Consider the following 19,171-nt stretch of genomic DNA (forward strand, 5'->3'; position numbering starts at 1 on the left):
TTTACCAATCTGATCTCCTACAAGTGTAATCAGTTAATTGCAGTCAGGCGCTGCTTGTTTCTGCACAAAATTAATTGATTAATCTGTTTGCGCAGTCTTGGCTGAAATGAAATCCAGGACCCTCTTGGCTCTTTGTGGAATTGGTTTGACACCCCTGGCATATTCCATCATAGTCATGCGTCACAAAGACTGTGCTCCTTAAAGGCCGAGTTATGCTTCCCCGTCAGACCTGCGCCGTCAAGGAAGACCCGATTTACGACCCTTCGCCGTAGCCTTTCTGGTTCCTTCTTTTTTTTCTGACTTCGTGTCGCGTCAACGCGTGTGACTTGGTGGAAATGGATTATGATTGGTCCGCTCAGACTGTTGTTTCCGGTTTAGCGGGAAATCACCGGCATTGTCAAACATTATTTTTCTACACGCAAAAATGGACCAAGTCGACGAGGGTATCAACAAAGAGCAAGTATGACAATTTCTAGAATGTCTCGTCAAGACATTATGAAGATTGCCAAATGGCAAGCAATTTGTGGGAGGAGATTGCTGAAAATATGGGGCTGGAGGTCAGACAGGGATTGAATTTTTTAAAAAATGGAAGAACCAACGTGACAAGTACAGTATGAATGTGTTCGGAATCGAATGGCCACACAAAGCGGTGACTGAGTCGGCCAAAAACTGCCAGATTTGTATCACTTTATGTCGTATTTTTGGTTGGTGCACTTCATCATTTATTGTGTTCATATGTTTGGTGTGAGCCTGTGACTTATTTACGTGTCACAATTCAAGTATATGAAGAATAAAGCACCGGTTTTGTGTCAATAGAGTTGTTTTGATGTTTAATTTTCAACAACAGACAGTTCACACTCCATACATCATCACTGATTGAGAGTGCCTCTGTGCTTTTATGAGAACGTTAACATCAAGGCTTCCAAAGCAGTTTGGGAAGTACCATAGCCGCCAGAAATCTGCTATGGCTTCCCACTGGCTGGCTGTAGGACACGCAAACAAATCGGGCTGGAGGGCTTTGCAGACCTTGGACAAAACGCTGGACGCAGTGCTCGACGCCAGTTTGAAGCTAGCCGCCACAGCTTGCTGGTTTCCACCCGAGGCTAGATCTCTCTGTGTGGCATCAAAAGTCAGACAGACCGCCTCGAAACCGTCTTCTGCGTTGCCTGCGCCTCAACATTTGTATTATCAACATTTATTAAATTTTGACGAGCTGAAGATCCACATTCAAACGTTCCATCTAGCATTGTGTATTTTTTCTCCGTTAAACTCGACCAGAAGTCAACAAGCATGCCCAGAATCCATACAAACATAACGCCGCATTGACGCCGTAGTCACTTGGCCGTCACCGCAAGGCAGGAGCATAACTCAAGCGTCACAGAGAACAACTGAAAACACAAACATGTCACAAAGAACAACTCAGAACAAAAACATAATAGTTACCAGCTGTGTATATCAGGCACGGATACATATCATTCAGTGTCAGGTCGTCAGTGATAAAAAAATATATATTGCCATATAGTATATACAGTATTAAATACTGGATTGAAATATTTTTTTTACTCAATAGGTTACAGGCTTTATTCTTTCTAAAAAAAAAAAAAAAAAAATCAAACAATAAAAACGCAAAAAAAACCCTAAATTAAATTATGAAAAAAAAAACAAAAAAAAAAAACAGGATGCAGACCCATGGAAATGTAGTCCAGTCAATGCACACACACACGAACAAGTAGGCCATGCGCCAACTAAACATTTTTATAAATTACAACAACGGCATAAACGTCTCTTATAACAACTCCTTATTGTAGTCTGTAACTGCCTGATCTCTTGCCAAACCGACAGTCCACTAGATTGCGGTAATGCCCCGTGATACAAGGGTAAACTGCCAACCAAAAACAAGAAGAACTACTTCTCCCCCTACTAGTAGGAGCCACGGCAGGCAGGTGCTGCCCCCCAAAGGCCGGAGGGTTTCTCTTCTAATTGGTCCCGTGAAAAATCATGAAAACTGGATATTTTCAAGAATTTATCAAAACCTGCCGGACGCTACGGAGAGGACGTGAAAAGTGGACTTGTCCGGGCAAAAGAGGATGTTTGGTCACCCACTTGTGATGTATCGTTGGAGCTTTAAAATAGGCTACTCTTCTTTCTAGCAAGCATGTTTTTATCCCACATTACGACTTCACAACACATCAGAACGATTTTCCAAGTTGGGAACTCTGATCTCCCTACATACAGTATCTCCTGAAGATGCTTCGCGGAAGTGTCAACTCATGCCTATCACAGCCAAAGTTATGTGCATAAATTACCATATTAAGGAGCCATGTGCAGATTGTGTATATGGAGTGTATAGAGGAAGATTACCATATTAAATAGATGTATTCTATAGATTATGCTATGTAGACTTAATTTTTTTTTACCGGTGAAATTTATACTGTGGTGCTGCAAATCAATACTGTGGCATGTGCCCTAGTGAAATATGTCTGACGACGGCAATGGGTGTCCATTAAATGATTTTCAGAATATGGGCCAGGTCAGCATGATGTCAAAGATGCATCACACACTGATGAATGGGGAGGGCTGTACCCTTGCTTGAGCCAACTGTCGGCCATTGCGTTGACAGTGCCCATCTCAACAGTGAACTATGAGAGAGATTTCTCTGCAATGAACAGAGTAAGACACTTGGTCAACTGTACAATGTAAGTTAGAGATGCTTGTGTGTCTTCATTTACTCGATCTCATTTTTTAAAATTCTTGTGTAGGTGAAGACAGACCGCAGGAACCAGCTGCAAGGGAACCATCTGAGAGCATGCCTCACATTGACTATAAATGGACCACCTATTGCTGATTTCCCTTATGAAACAGCCATCAAATTGTTTCTTAAAAAATCCAGGAAAACCAAGGGCAGGCAGGACGCAAACTTTGTTATGGTTCTTTTTGGGAAAAAAAAAAAGTTAAAAAATTATTTGTCATGATTAGCGGTGCAACGGTTTGCGGTTCAAAGCCGAACCGTACGGTTCGCCCTGTACGGTTCAATACGCCTTTATGAACCGCGCCTTTTCGGTTTGCAATTAATGTATTCCGAACGCTTGTGGAATGAATTGATCAGCCTCTGTGTGTGTGTGTGTGTGTGACGTGAAGCACCGCTGTTGAGAAATTCCCGCCCCGCAAGTAAATGTTGGATATTCTGTGTAATAGACGCCGAGTAATGCCCTCTCTCGCTTACGAGCGAAGTGAAAGTGAAACAAGAAAGAAAACAAATAGCTATGGCGAGCGGAGGAGTGGAGAGATCGAATTTTGAGGAAGCACCGGCTTCTTTCAAATGTGCGGTGTGGCAACATTTTAGTTTCTCCATGCACTACAATGCGAAGGGAGAGAAAATATTGGGAAAAAAAAAATGCAAGCATTGCTCAGCGCTTGTTCCCCATGCTAATGGCAAGACTTTTATAACATGACTCCGGCACCTCAGCCGGCATCACCCACAGATATCACTTTCTCAGGGTAGGACTACCCCGAAGATGACACCAGTGAAAACGCTTGACCCGCGTTACATTGTTCCCTCGCGGACAAATTTCTCCAACAACTTAATCCCCGACATTTATGAAATGGCACGCAAAGCCATCGAAGATGATTTCGTTAAAGCACATAGACGGACGTCCCGTGCTACAGAGTGCTACTACCTAACTGTGACGGCCCACTATAATTTATACCTGTCAAGTTGTACGGTCTCGTCGTAATTTGTACAAGTGAGCACTCATTTTTAAATGTGTACGCCGTACGCTACGTTCAAAATCTGCACGTTTTTCGTGCATTAGGGTTTTTTTTTCATCCGTTCGGATTTGGTCATGGTTTCTGCAACGAGACAATGTTCGTTAATACGTCGGTTGAATGGCGCGAGAAAAGTCAGAGACACGGAGAGTGAAGAGTGTTTGTTGAGACGCTGTAGCAAACGCGATGCTAGGCGGCTCCAATATTTCCTGACATTGTACATTTCCAGCATACAATCTACGTCTAGATATCTCATGCATATAGAACCACATGCGAAATGACAGACTCGGTAGCGTTAGTAAACAGCCGCCATTTTAGAGCAGTAAACTTCTCAGAAAGGGTCTGTAGTAGTAAACCTTACGAGCGAACCTAAGCAACTTTGTATCTAAAATACTCCTAAATCGGCAAAATCTTGACTTGAGTCTATCTTTAAAGGATGAAACAGTTTTAAAATTTTCACATGTCGAAAGTAGACAGAAGGGAACTAATGCAAAAACGGGAGCAATTCTATCTTCTTTAATGGTTGATTCACAACATTAAATGACCTCCAACCATAGCAAAGGTTACTATGTTTTTGGGTTTGTTTGTTTTTTATTATTTTTTTTTATGAAAAAAAAAAACATGAAAGGTATCATCAGTTACTTTGCCAAGTAACTTTTTTACTACTGTGTGTGTATTTCAGTAGTCAGTCACTACACTAGCCAAAGGGCTAAGAGGCATTTTAACAGTCGAAAATGTTTACATTTTAAGTGTTTATTTCATTTTTTAAAAAAAGCAAAATAAGGGCAGTTAAAAAAAAATGTAATGAATTAATTGATTAAAAAAAAATAAAAAAATAATTAAAAAAAAGCAAAACGCAGACCGAACCGAAACCGTGATCCCAAAACCGAGGTTCAAACCGAACCGTGGGCTAACTGAACTTTTGCACCCCTAGTCATGTTACGAAACATTTTCGCCGTGGCACGTTGTCTGATGTTTTCCGATGCAGCCCACTACCACAGCTTCAAAAAAATCTGGATTGATGCTTCGATTGGTTGAGGATCGATTTGATCAATTCGATCTGAACGCAAAACATTGACCAACAACATTTTATTTTAATAAAAAGCATGGTTTTAATTAGGGGTGTGACAAAATATCGAAATGGTGATATATCGTGATACTTTGTATCCCCAAAGGTTATCAATACTAGAGCTGTCCCGACTAGTCGACATAGTCGACGTCATCGATTACGTAAATCCGTCGATGAGCACAACATCCCGTCAACGGTTAATTTAGGGTTAAAAAATATATGCGTTGAAAGTTCAGAATGTCGGACGCTTGGTATGCAAGCGCGGAAAGCGGCACAAAGCCAAAAAAGCGCACCAGAAGAGTCCAAAACATTGACTTATTTTTAAAGAAACAAAGGAGGGCACACTGTTGTGTTCTGTCTCTTCAATGCCAAGCTTGGGCTGCACGTCGGCCGTGAATGATAACGACAGGAGATTGTCAGTCCATTTAACTAACTAATGACATGTTTTATTAAAGTTGCTACGCCTGTCGCGATATGCATTGAGTCCATTTATCGCATAGTAAATAAAAAGGAGGGCGGTCATTTTCACGGCTGTGTTTTATCGCTGCGCACGCGTGCGTGCATGCGTCCATTTGTCCGTGCGTGCTGATGGCATATGAGACTAGTTCTTTTCTCTCATCAACACGCTGTAGAATTAAAGTTCAGACATACAAAATAAGAAAACACATCTATATAAAACACTATTTACGTTAGCATTGCTACATTGAGGTGAATGGGGAAAAAAGACCTACTTTAGCCGGCTGTAAAACAGGCAGCCTTCTCCAAAACTTGCAGTTAAAAGGTGACACTTCAAACATGAAAAATCGCTGGTAAACAGCATTTGCAAAAGGAAAAAAATCTATTACTGACACCACATGCAATCACAAAAAGTGCTTTTTTTGCGGAGTGTCAAGCTTAAATTAGCGGTTTAGCGAACGTACTTCCGGCAAACATTTCAAAATAAAGGCATGTCATGTTGGTCATATAAATAACGATTTCTGGAGTTAATCCCACATACTTCAGATTCTACACTAAGAATACCTTTGAAATGACACCCTTTATGAAACGTGATTGGCAATGAATAAATATTATAATACTATTATATATAGTACTACAGTATACTATAATATTAATGCTAGGTATTTTTTTAAGAATTGTTTTGAATCATGTTGGAAAGGTGAAGTCATTGTTCTGAATCTGTTTACATTCCATTCTTTAGCACAAGTTAATTCTATCAGCATTTAAGTCATTGTTTATTTGTGATTTATTTTTGTTATTTATCTGTTTATTTGTACTTCTAGAAAGAATTTAAGTGTCCCAAAAAGTTTTTGTGAATTGATGAGCGTCAACAAAAATTTCATTGCTAAATTAGTAAAAAAAAAAAAAAAAAAATTTTTTTTTTTAAATTATAAGATTAGTCGACTAATCGGAAAAATAGTCGGCTGACTAATCGGGAGAAAATTAGTCGTTTGGGACAGCCCTAATCAATACGCTTCTGCCAAGAATCGAGATATTGTTTTAAAAAGGTGTCAATGTCTAATAAGGAACCAACAAGTTGCTACCAAAATCTTCCACCATAATAGTGTCTCAGTTAACTCTAAGGCTGCATTCACGGTGCTCGACGCCCAATCCATTTAGACTAGAAACGTTCGTTCATTCGAAACCAGAGCCTTCACAGTCATTCGGTCCGATTTTCAGGGCATTTACAGGTCATTTCCTGTTGAGTTTGATTCACTGCCTATTTATTTGGGTGATTCCCAGGTCACTTCCAGTTATGTAACTCAAAATAAGTGGCACAAAAAATACCCCAAATTCAACAGGAAGTAACTGAAAGTCAACACGTAAATGACCTTAAATGGCCCAAAATTACCTCATTGCCTGGCATTGGCTGCCACTGACGGCCATAGACGTTCAATCCCTTTGAAGTGGGAGGGATGGAAATTGTTAAAAATATCACAATTTCTTTGTGTTTTTTGTTTTAGGGGAAACTAAAACAAAAACTATGTGAAAGCTGTATATAATTTTGCGTTAAATCTAATCAAATTGCAACAGACTTAAGAGTAAAGGAAGCAATTTCCATTCATTCAATGAATCTATATTGTATTGTCATGAATTTGGTCATTCACACCATTAATACTAATAAAAGTGCACCCTTACTCGTAGTGGAAGCCGATGTCGTGATTCCCGACCAGGACCACCAGCTCCGTGTCCCCTGAGTGCCGAAACATTCTGTGGAAGCGCCGCACGTCGTCTTCCCAATTCTGCAGAGACATCAACATGTCATCCACGTTTACTAAATTGGGTATCAAACGCCCGAGCCGGAAGCAGTACAATCCAGCCCACAAGGTTGTTCTGCCAACAGGCACCTTGTAGCTTATTCATACTCTACATTCAGAATCACATGCTGTTATTTTGACATCGGCTCAAGAAAACAAGATATTTACGATGCATGATTTGAGTACGTGCACTACTGAAGTTGGCTCAGTTTTGTGTCTGCAGTCACAGTTGTTCATTCACCCCCTCCCAGTCAAAATGGACCGTCAAGAGCAGCTAATGCATTAACAAGGAAGTGACCCAGAAAACCCAAAACCAACAGGAATTACCCGGAAATGCTCCAAAAATCAATAGGAAATGATCCAAAATTTACTGCAAGTGACCCGTAAGTACCATAAAAATCAAGGGCGTTGGTTTGCATAGGGACGGTAGGGACATAACACTACCAACTTTTCAAGATGTTCAAATTGTCCCCACCAACTTCAGTTATATAGATCATTTTGATTGTCCTCCCATACTGCATGTTGTAAGGATAGTATTGACCCTACCATTATTAACTGTATTATTTTCATTATGTTCGGACGGTAGGGACATAACACTACCAACTTTTCAAGATGTTCAAATTGTCCCCACCAACTTCAGTTATATAGATCATTTTGATTGTCCTCCCATACTGCATGTTGTAAGGATAGTATTGACCCTACCATTATTAACTGTATTATTTTCATTATGTTCAGACTTACATTTACCCCTTTTCACATAATGAATGTGCCCGTCCATTTTTTCCCCTCAAATGCACATTTGATTGGCTGATATCTGGATCCCCACCCCACACACGCACACTCACACAACCCTGGTCCACGACAGAAAGACATGTCAACATGCCACCACCTCTGCCCTCTTCGAAGAGGAGGGATATTAGAAGTTTTTTTTCGGCCAGCAGCAGCAGCAGCCACTGTAAGTAATGTAAAAAGATGTCAATGGTGTGGAGGTGGGAAACACATCACTAATTTTGCTACTGAAAGTCCGACCTGCATCGGAGTTAGCATAATATTAAACTGTGTGAACTTGCTAAAAACTTGCAAAACTCGAGTAGGAAGCTGCTTAAGAGAAGTGTCCTACTGCATGTGTTTTCTACTGTTAAAGTTAATTAAAAAAAGTTTTGAAACCAAATACCTAGTGTATTAGTGCGTTTCATGTATTAATAAAAAAGTATTTACTACATTATTTAAAGTATTTTTATGTGCAGCCTATGCAGACATTTTTCCTGATAGTCATACATTAATCATAATCGAAGTAAAAAGTTTAATTAATCCCGATTTAGATTTTTTTTTTTCATAATTGCTCAATCCACTGATGCACTTTAGAGATGTTCACAGTTTTTTTTTATTTTTTTTTTTTGTTATTCCCTGACTAAGGAGTGTTTTCAGTTATATTCAATTTATTTAGACAGACAATGTTGAGTGGTCTTAGGACAAATGTTTATTTTTTTGCATTCCTGCATAGTTAAGAGATTATTAACAAGTTTGTATTTATTGTGTATGTGAATACCTGTAATGTTCTGCTATTTTCTTATTAACATATACAGGAACATCGTGTAGCAATCTTCAGTGGGTTGCTAGGTTTATTGTCATGTATTTTCATGTGTTATTGTCATCACGAGGTGACCCCAGAAGAAGTGCCCCGAATCTTGACGCGCATGCCAGTTATACTGCTGTCTAGTGCAGCCCATAGCCAGACAAAACAAAAAGAGCAGAAGTCCTTGTACTGTATATAACACAAAGCTATGAAAAGATCATGTACAACCACGTGAAATGACCAGATATGTATTTGTGTGAATAAATGGAAGTATACATCTACAGAATACGATATTAATATCAAAGAGGATGACACCAAAAATGTGGCAGGCCCGGATCTAGGTTTACCCACCAGAGTGGGCACTAAGAAAACTTGAGGGGGCACCCCCAATGCAGGCTTTTTTTTACCCTCTGCATTTCTCCAGGCTTGGGACCGGCGCAAGTAGGACGCTGGCTTGTGTCCCGTTGAGACTGCATTAATTTTTGGGGGGTTTGTTTTTTGTTTGTTTGTTGTTTTTTTTCATTCATCTATCTACTTATTCTCTCTGTCGGCGTGATGTCACGATGACGTCATCTCGCATAGCAACGTGTCGCCATTTCGAGATGGGGGCACGCACAGGTAAACATCCGTAGACAAACGTCTGAAATTCATATATTTCAGCTGTGTTTTGCGTCTTTTTTTTCATTAAAAACGTCTTATATATATATATATATAATACATGACTTATTATCACGAGTCACTGCCGACAGACGCGAGGAGGCGATACAACTTAAAATTAGCGTGTATTGGCTTGCAAATCTGCCCATACAAAGTCGCAGCTGATAGCTGGACAACCAATCCAAAGGAATTGCCTGCAGTGGAGTTCGGTAACATCTACAACTACCTCATAAAGTCACCCAGTAAGTTGACCTTTACCAATTACGTGGAAAATGTACTGTGAGGAACTAAGAAAACTGGTCGTATATACGGAGTGATCATTTCTGCCATAACCGGTAATTCGCCTCCAAGCGTTATTTAGCTGTGAACACGTCACGGCAAAATAACCAATTCCCACCAGGCCAATAATATACCGATTGACCGATCAGAGCAGTTCATGGCAAAAGAAAAATAACGCTTTGCAAGTTGTCAGTTACGGTAATAATAAAAATGCTTAGTCTATTGAATCCTAGCAGCTAATTGGGGCAAGAAAATCGATTAAAGTTTACTCACCAGTAATAAAATGTCAGCTGCAAACATACAGTAAATGTGCCTGGATTTAGGTTCCCACTGGCGACAATGGTCCACGGAACCGTCTTCTTTTACTGTTTCTTAATTAATTGCGTTCAGCCATTTGCTTGTCCTTTTCTTCTCACGATGAAGAATAAAGAACTTCAAATGGGGCTCCGGACTCTTCCTTGTGTTACAAACCTCAACACGGAAACTTTAGTCATTCCGATGGAAAAAAAGACCGCAAATAAGACAAAAGTTCAACGTGTTTGTACTACAATAAAGGACAGAGCAACTCCTTGTGACTCGTGTTTTGCCCCCATTTCAATATGGCGACGCTTTGCTGTGGCTGGTGACGTCATTAATGCCCGGATGTCCGACTGCGAGAATGTGTCTGGAGGAGAGAGAGGAAGCGCGCGGATAACAAATGAGGTTGGAAAAACAGCTTGTTTTGGTGATTTCTTGTTCGGCGTGGTTGTGGCCAACAGTGACCGTTAATCCTGCAATAAAAAAGTAGGTGAGACCAACTCTCCGTGCGTTCTCTATATCCAGTGCGACGCTAAATAGAGACTGTGCCGTCACGATAGTCGTGGCTATGAACACCTTTCTCGTATCAACGACTCTACAGACGTGGCTATGTCTAAGCAGGTTTATTAACACTCAAAAGGGTGAAACTAAAGAAAACAGACAAAACAACACAATCAAATTATCCACAATATATGAAATCGTATATGTACTGCCCTATCTGTAGCAAACTGCATATGAAAATATGAATAAACAATTAGCAGAGCGCCCGAGACGCCATTTTGCCGACCCTCTAACTCGTGGGTAATTAACATATCACAAGTTTCATGCTAAGTGAATCTGTCACACTTTTTTTGCACTGAAGTACACACAATTCACATATTTACGTTTTTAAACACATTTAAACAATACATACCGGCGATGCAACCTCAAATTCAAGGCAAAGTGGTCACAGGGACGGTGCGAACTGACTGCGGCCGTCTTCGTGTGATTCCCTACTGAACGACTACTGCACATCCGTGTGACAGTTTCTTTCAAATAAAGTGCACATGGGATGCAGTAAATCAAGGCGTCCACTAGATGATGCTAATAAGACGTAAAAGGAATAAAACTCAGGTATTCAATCACCAAACCCATCAATCTTTTATGCATAACAGAACACCGACATTTTGATTGGGTGGGCACGACTCACGTCTGGGTGGGCCGTGCCCACCCCGGCCCCCCCATAGATCCGGCCCCGAAATGTGGACTTATTTGTGAATCTACAGTGTATCACAAAAGTGAGTACACACCTCGCATTTCTGCAAATATTTAAGTATATCTTTTCATGGGACAACACTGACAAAACGAAACTTTGACACAATGAAAAGTAGTCTGCGTGTGGCTTATATATAGAGTTAATTTATTTTCCCCCCAAGATAACTCAAAATATAACCATTAATATCTAAACCCCTGGCAAAAAAGTGAGTACAACGCATGGGAACGACGTACATCCCTAAATGTCCAAATTGAGTACTGCTTGTCATTTTCCCTCCAAAATGTCATGTGACTCATTACAGGAGTGCTGTCAGCATTGCTGCAGAGATTGAAGAGGTAGGGGGTCAGCCTGTTAGTGCTCAGACCATACGCCGCACTTTACATCAAATTGGTGTGCATGGCTGTCACCCCAGGAGGAAGCCTTTACTGAAGACGGTACACAAAAAAGCCCGCAAACAGTTTGCTGAAGACATGTCCACAAATCACATGGATTACTGGAACCATGTTCTATGGTCTGATGAGACGAAGATTGATTTGTTTGGTTCCGATGGTCTCAAGCGTGTGTGGCGGCGACCAGGTGAGGAGTACAAAGATAAGTGTGTCATCCCTACAGTCAAGCATGGTGGTGGGAATGCCCCCCGCCCCACCTCGTCAATCTCTGCAGCAATGCTGACAGCACTCCTGTAACGAGTCACATGACATTTTGGAGGGAAAATGACAAGCAGTACTCAATTTGGACATTTAGGGATGTACGTCGTTCCCGTGCGGTGTACTCACATTTTTGCCAGGGGTTTAGATATTAATGGTTATATTTTGAGTTATCTTGAGGGGAAAATAAATGAACTCTATTACATAAGCTGCACACAGACTACTTTTCATTGTGTCAAAGTGTCATTTTGTCAGTTTTGTCCCATGAAAAGATATACCTAAATATCTGCAGAAATGCGAGGGGTGTACTCACTTTCGTGATACACTCTATGTTTTGATTGGTAAGAGGTTGATGGTTGCACCTAATTTGGTAGTTGAATAGTGTATAGTTCCTATGTTGAAATGAAAACGATCATATCTCCGGTTTTCTGTGGTCAATCGGTGCCAAATAAAAACCGGGAGAGAGATTAAAATCTGCGATTTCGAGTCATGTTGCGCTCAATGTCAAATTATTAACTTTTTACAATGCTTTAAAGACGCCACTTGATTGAACTGGCCGTCATGATCATGGAACGGAAAACTTGATTGCAAGCAGATTGGTATAATGGAGTCATGTGGTTATTGTTGTGACGTCTCATTGGTGAAACTGGGAAGGCTACTGTTGTCACCGCTGGCAAAAAAAAAAAGTAAAATATAATCTGTAGCATAAAGAGGAAAAATGCAACGACAAGTGCAGCCCAAAGTAGTTGTCTCTAGTCAAAGGTTAAGTTGTTGGGTCAAATGTCAAGTACAGGTCATAAACATCTAATCTGCAATGAGGCTAAATATCTCGGCCACTTTATAACTGCTTATTTGTTAGATAACAGGGACATTCACAGTCAATGCAGTAAACTTTATGCACAAGCAAACATGCTTAAGAGAAATTTTTTTATGTGTTCCTTCCAAGTGAAAAAAAATCACTGTTCAAGGCCTATATTGCACACCCTTTTACACCGCTCACCTGTGGACCAGGTATTTAGCTAAATCCATGCAGAGGCTAAATGTAGCCTATAACGATGCCTTGAGGCTGTTATTGCGTGTGCCTAGATGGTACAACGCCAGCCAATTATTTGTCAGTTCTGGGTTACACACCTTTAAAGCGCTATTGAGAAATCTGATGTATAAGTTCATGTATCGATTAAATTAGTCCGAAAATAGTATTTTAATGAAAATAACGGACCCTAAAAATAGATATACAACCCTTAGCAAAAAGGATGGAATCACCAGTCATTGTGGTGGTCAGTAAATGTTACCTTTATAGAGCAAGTGCAGGGAAATATATATGGAATCATTCAATTCTGAGGAAAAAAATATGAAAACACGAGAATGATGATGCTGGAACTTTGGTTTGGTGCTGTTCCAGTAAGATTTACAAAGATGACTGCATGAAGAAAACATCATAATTCACTCAGTCCTTGATGATATGGGGCTGCACATCAGGCAAAGGCACTGGGGTGATGGCTGTGGTTAAATCTTCAATAAATGCACAAGTTTACATTTAAATTTTAGACAGCTTTCTCATCCCTTCAATTGAAAATATGTTTGTCATTTTCCAAGTTGACAATGCATCATGCTTCAGAGCTAAAACTGTTAAAGCTTTCCTTGGAGAAAAACTCATCCAATCATTGACATGGCCTGCAAATAGCCCAGATCTCAACCCTGTTGAAAACCTGTGGTAGAAATTGAAAAAAAAAAAATGGTCCACAGCAAGTCTCCGACCTGCAAAGATGATCTGGCAACTGCAATCAAAGAGAGTTGGCACCAAATTGATGAAAAATATACTCATCAAGTCCAGGCCTCAGAGACTGCAAGCTGTCATAAAAGTCAGAGGTGGTGCTACTAAATACTAGAAATGTGTTTTGATTGTTATTTCTTTGTTTGCTTCTCATGATTCCATTTTTTTCCTCAGAATGGAGTGATTCCATATACAGTATATTTCCCTGCACTTGCTCTACAAAAGTAACATTTACTGACCACCACAATGTTTTTATTCATTTCTTTTAGTGTTTCTGAATGCTAAAGAGTTGTACTTTTTAACTAATTAATTATTTTTTCAAGCTTTTTATCTGAATTTGTTCTACATGATAAAATGTCTGAGTGAGTGCTTGTCCAAGACTGGTGATTCCATACTTTTTGCTAGGGGTTGTAGATATAGGTCAAGCATGAGGCAATATTGGCGTAAAAGCCTGGTTGTTGTGCACAGATAGTTTGTGTTTTTTTAATGTTCTTTCTTTTCTAGTTTCTGTTCCTGTGTTTTCTCATGTCATTTTTCTGTTGGTGTGTGTGCTATGGACACCCTGTGTGACTCCTAAATAAAGATCATATATAAACATTATGTAATGAAAATTTCATAAAGAAAAATAAAAAATGACTGAGCTATAGCTCAAAACATTCAGACAAGGGCATAGGTTTGGTCTCAATTTTAGTAGGGACGATATAACAGTATAACCTGCATGTACACTTTTTGCTGGGGACGTGACATTAATAAGACCAAACGGGGGTCAGGGCTGCAATTCTCACCAATAGGAACCTAATTAATTGATAGGCTAAATGATTAATGCAAAAGAAATCTGTATTGACTTATACTAACTTTCACACCGCACATTTATAACGTCTTAATCTGATCATCTTTCTGAAATCTATAGTCGAATAATTTTACTCATATTGTTTTGAGTGTTAAAGGCTAGTTAACAGATTCATGCGTCAGATTATTCCAATTACTTTAAGTAAATATTACTTTTTGTGACTTATAAAGCCCATTTATCTAAAAGTCGTTCATTTTTCACCTAAATCAAGAAAAAATTGCTTTCAAATAATGTTTTGAACAATATCTATTCTTCAATTAAGAACATTTCTGACAAGTTTTTTTTAAGATTAAATATACAGTACAAACTTTTTGCTTAAAATAAGTCTGTTAAGCCTATTTTTAGCTGGCTAATTTTCTTATTTCAAGAAATCTGAGTAAAATTTACTTGAAGTACTGGCAGACAGTTTGACTTATTTCTAGTAGATTTACACTGAAAACAAGGGAATTTGTTTGTTATGTTTTTTTTTTCTTTTTCATTTTTTTCCCAGTTTTAAGGAGGTGGATTTTTGCAATGCATGTGCATACCTGTCAAGTTGTACGGTTTTGGCGTAATTTGTACAAGTGAGCACTGATTTTTAAATGTGTACGCCGTACGTTCAAAATCTGTATGTTTTTCGTGCATTACGTTTTTTTTTTCTCCGTTCGGATTTTGTCACCGTTTCGGCATCGAGACAATGTGCGTTACTACGTTGGTTGAATGACGCGAGAAAAGTCAGAGACACTGAGAGCGAAGGGTTTGTTGTGACGCTTTTGCAAACCCGATGCTAGGCTTGGTGGCTCCAATATTTCCTGACTGTAGCCGACTGCCTATAATCCACGCCTAGATATCTCATGCATATAGAACTACATGCGAAATGACAGACGGCAGCGTTAATAAACAGCCGCCATTTTAGAGCAGTACACTTCTCAGAAAGGCTTTGTTGTAGTGAACCTTCCTAGCGAACCTAAGAAACTTTTTACCTAAAATACTCCTAAATCGGCAAAATCTTGACTTAAATCTATCTTTAAATAATGAAATATTTTTAAAACTTTCACGTCGAAATGAAATAATAAATAAATGACTTCCAAACATAGCAAAGGTTACCATTTTTGGGGGGGAAAAAAAAAACAAAACATGAAAGGTAACACCAGTTACTTTGCCGAGTAACTACTTAAGCTTACATTCAGGTAACTGAGTTACTAACTCAATTACTTTTTGGGAGAAGTAATTTGTAACTATTTAAATAACTTTTTAAAAGTAAGATTAACAACACTGGTCATAAAGATGAAGTCTGCAGAATGAAAAGAGACGGAAGCGGAGATTTTATTCTGCCAATTTGTTGCCGAACACAATTTGCCCGCAACTATTGCTGATCACTTCTCAGAATTAACAAAAGAAATGTTCCCTGACTCAAAGATTGCATCGGTGAGTTAATTTTATCAAATGACCTTTTTAATTTATAATTGGGCACACTAACGAGTTCAAGTCAAACTGAATTGCGAGCTGAAGTGTCATGAAGTGCAGCCATCAAGACATGATAGAAATTTCCAAAAGTGCTGCATACAATTATGACAAAAGTCACTTTTAATTTTAGTAATCATGATGTAGCTGTAGATATTGATTGTTCTTTGATTGCTCCAGGTTATATGTTACAATATTACCAATAAATTCATATTATTTTAAAAATTGAGTTTTTTTTTTTTCCATATTGCACGCTATATACAACGTAGTAAGATTAGTCACCAATTTGTAAGGCCATACGTCACTACTTGTAAGATTGCCAACGGCCTCAGGTTGACAGGTATGCATATGTATTGGTTCATGTGATACACCATTCAATTCAAACCTTTGTTTTCAAAAACTACGAAAGAAACATTTTGAAAACCTCCAGAATACATTTCTGGGATTTTAATAGCAAATTTAAATTGTGGTATTCGAACAAAACTTAAAATGAGAAGACAATCTAAATTTACCGATATAACAATTATATAATGCAAATACGGTTGCTTAAAAGTTGGTGGGGACAATTTGAGCATCATGAAAAGTTGGTAGTGTTATGTCCCTACCGTCCCTATGCAAAACCTTGCATTCAGAGTCCACTATAGTTCATCCATATTGGGATCACAAAAAGTAATGGGGTTTATCATTGTGTCAGTGGACCAATTATTAGTGCACTTTTCTCCCTACAGCAGGGGTGTCCCAAACTTTTTGCAAAGGGGGCCAGATTTGGTGGGGTAAAAATGTGGGGGGCCGACCTTGGCTGACGTCCTTTACGTAGAACAATATATTTAAGCAAATTTTAGCAAGGCATTCAGTGTGTCACAATTGCTTAATTATTTTTTTCTCTTTCAGCTCTTGGGCTCTTGCGAAATACTGCTGCTGTGACATTAAACTAGCTTCAAGTTGCTTCAATTTCTCGCTGTGTATCTTCCCTGTAATCTTGTCGTACATGTCAGCGTGTCTTGTTTGGTAATATCGCCTCACATTGAAATCTTTAAAAACAGCGACATCTCTTTGCAAATGGGGCAGTATTTATATTTTTGCGTATTTTCGTGAAGAAATAGTCTAATTTCCACCTATCCTTGAAGCGTCGGCCGTCACAGTCAACTTTCTTTTTTTTGTTGATTGTCACCATTTTAGAAAATGGAATTAATGGGTCACATTGAGTAATGTTGCTTAGCCCTTAAATACCTCCAACATGAAGCAATTATCAGTGAATCCCTAAATTTGAAAAATAAGGTCCTAATGAAATCTTTTTTTCAAATTTGTAAAAAGAAAAGTCAAAATGAATATGTGTAATAAGCGCTCTTTATCTACAACGCATGCTAAAGCATGTGTTTTTTTTTTTCTCATGGAACCTGCAGATGCATGTGTTGACTTGCATCCATCACTTTTTTTTTTTCAAAAAGAAATGTCAAAATTCTAAATTAGTCTCAAAATCATGAAATTTTAGTTGTATCAAATGTGATACATTTGGCAATAAAGGGTTAAAGTGCTGCTGCCTTTTAGTGGGTAAATGAGGGGCAGCATTTTGTGTGTAAGCTACTTCATATGCTGGTTGCAGTTCTGCTGACCAATTCATTAAGTCTGTGTTCGGGCCAGACGTTATTGATTTTATGACAGAGGCTGAGGGCCGGATGAAATTTGACCACGGGCCGCATTTGGCCCCCGGGCCGGACTTTGAATATGTCTGCTCTACAGCTATTATCTGTTTGGAATTTTTTAATGGAATAAAAAGTGACATCTTTGTGTTAGTGAGCCTTGTAGGATTCTAACAATTCCCCCCCCCCCAAGTGCCTAAATGTTGCCGCCACTGGGTCGCTGTGGTTCCCCTTACCTTTTGCGAGCTCCACTTTCCCTCGTCGAAGATGTCCCCTAGGATGAAGACCACCTCAGGCTTGAGGAGCCACAGTGCGGTCTGGAACGCGCGCTCCATCTGCCATTCCCTGCGCATGCGCACAGCAGCCCTCACTTGTTATTATAGCATTAAGTCAAATGGGCAAAGCACACAAGGTTGCCGTGGGTTACCTCCTCAGTTTGTCGAACCAGTGGCCGCCGACGGCCCCCAAAAGGTGCGTGTCGGACAGCACCATGGCGCGGACCGGCGGCGAGTCCGGAGGCCGGCCGTCGACGCCGCCGCGCGGGCGTTCCACGCGCGGCCAGCCGCACTTGAGGATGGCGGGGAAGTAAATGAGATATTCGCAGAAGAAGAAGGCGCCCCCGAGGAGCAGCGCGAGTAAAAGCAGCAGGGCGGCCAGCGGCCATCTGCCGCCGAACCTGGACATGGCCTCCTCCTTACGAAGTGATGGAGCGAGCCATCAAGCATCTTCTCCTCCGCATCCTCTAATTTTCCCGTCTTCTCTCTACGAACCCTGCTTTTTATTTGACTCACGATAGCGTCTGGCGAAGATGTCGTGTGTAAAGTGGGGAGAAAAACAAAGACGGAATGCGAAGAGTGAGAGAGAGAGACAGAGAGAGAGAGACGCTCCGATCATCAAACCGCACTTGCACTTACATTGCACTTCCGGTTCTTTTTTTTTTTTCTTTTCTTTTCTTTTTTTTGGTCATTGTGCAACGTTTTATTTACAGTGTACTCAGCAATATCTGCTGTAAAACCAGATAAAAAAAAGTAGACTACATTTAGTCAATCAGTTACAATGACTCTTTGGTTGTCACGTCATCACCTATTGTAACAGATGGACCAATGGGATTAACAGGATTAGGATTGCGCCCAGAGTGGTTCTTCCAGCTCAACCGGTCATTGAGAATTTTTTTGGTTAGTTTTACGATAAATCAGTGCTTCGCAATTGTTTTCTGTGAAACCCCCTCCAGGAAACTCTCTGCCGCCACTTGTCTATTTATTATTATTATTATTATTATTAGTACACCTCTGCATAACATGTCCTTTTTTATATGGCGGAAAACAGACAAGACTGAAAAAGCAGTTTTAAAAGAAACTAAGAAACTAACTAAAGAAGTACTGCTGTATTTTAAGCCAAAACAACTGTTGTGTTTGATAGAACAATATGTCTATATGCTGCCATAGCAGATTCATGGCGCATTAAGCCCCCGAACTATTTTTAATTTGTCTGTTTTACCCTGAAAACCCCCGTTTACAGACGTCGCGCATTCGCTTTTGTTTCAACCCAGCCATAAAACGAAGGTAATTAATTATATTTATTATTCAAAATGTCTCTCGTTTTTAGCTTATAATCATTAATTGATGTCTCATATTTCGTTTGAAAAAAAAAAATCGACTTTAAAA

General features: G+C 39.6%; 1 protein-coding gene across 1 annotated transcript in view; it reads right to left on the bottom strand.

The window, feature by feature from the left end:
* The window catches only part of mppe1 (metallophosphoesterase 1), a 41,225-nt gene extending 22,547 nt beyond the window's left edge, over window positions 1-18,678 (bottom strand). Inside the window, exons 1-3 of the mRNA XM_057857512.1 lie at window positions 17,935-18,678; window positions 17,744-17,852; window positions 6,971-7,074 (exon numbers count right to left, since the gene is read on the bottom strand). Of these exons, the coding sequence (XP_057713495.1) occupies window positions 6,971-7,074; window positions 17,744-17,852; window positions 17,935-18,191 (470 nt within the window). The 5' untranslated portion in view covers window positions 18,192-18,678. The remainder of the gene's footprint in view (window positions 1-6,970; window positions 7,075-17,743; window positions 17,853-17,934) is intronic.
* Between the last annotated feature and the right edge of the window lie 493 nt (window positions 18,679-19,171).

This window comes from Corythoichthys intestinalis, chromosome 14 (assembly GCF_030265065.1).
Source record: "Corythoichthys intestinalis isolate RoL2023-P3 chromosome 14, ASM3026506v1, whole genome shotgun sequence".
NCBI classification, from domain to species: domain Eukaryota; kingdom Metazoa; phylum Chordata; class Actinopteri; order Syngnathiformes; family Syngnathidae; genus Corythoichthys; species Corythoichthys intestinalis.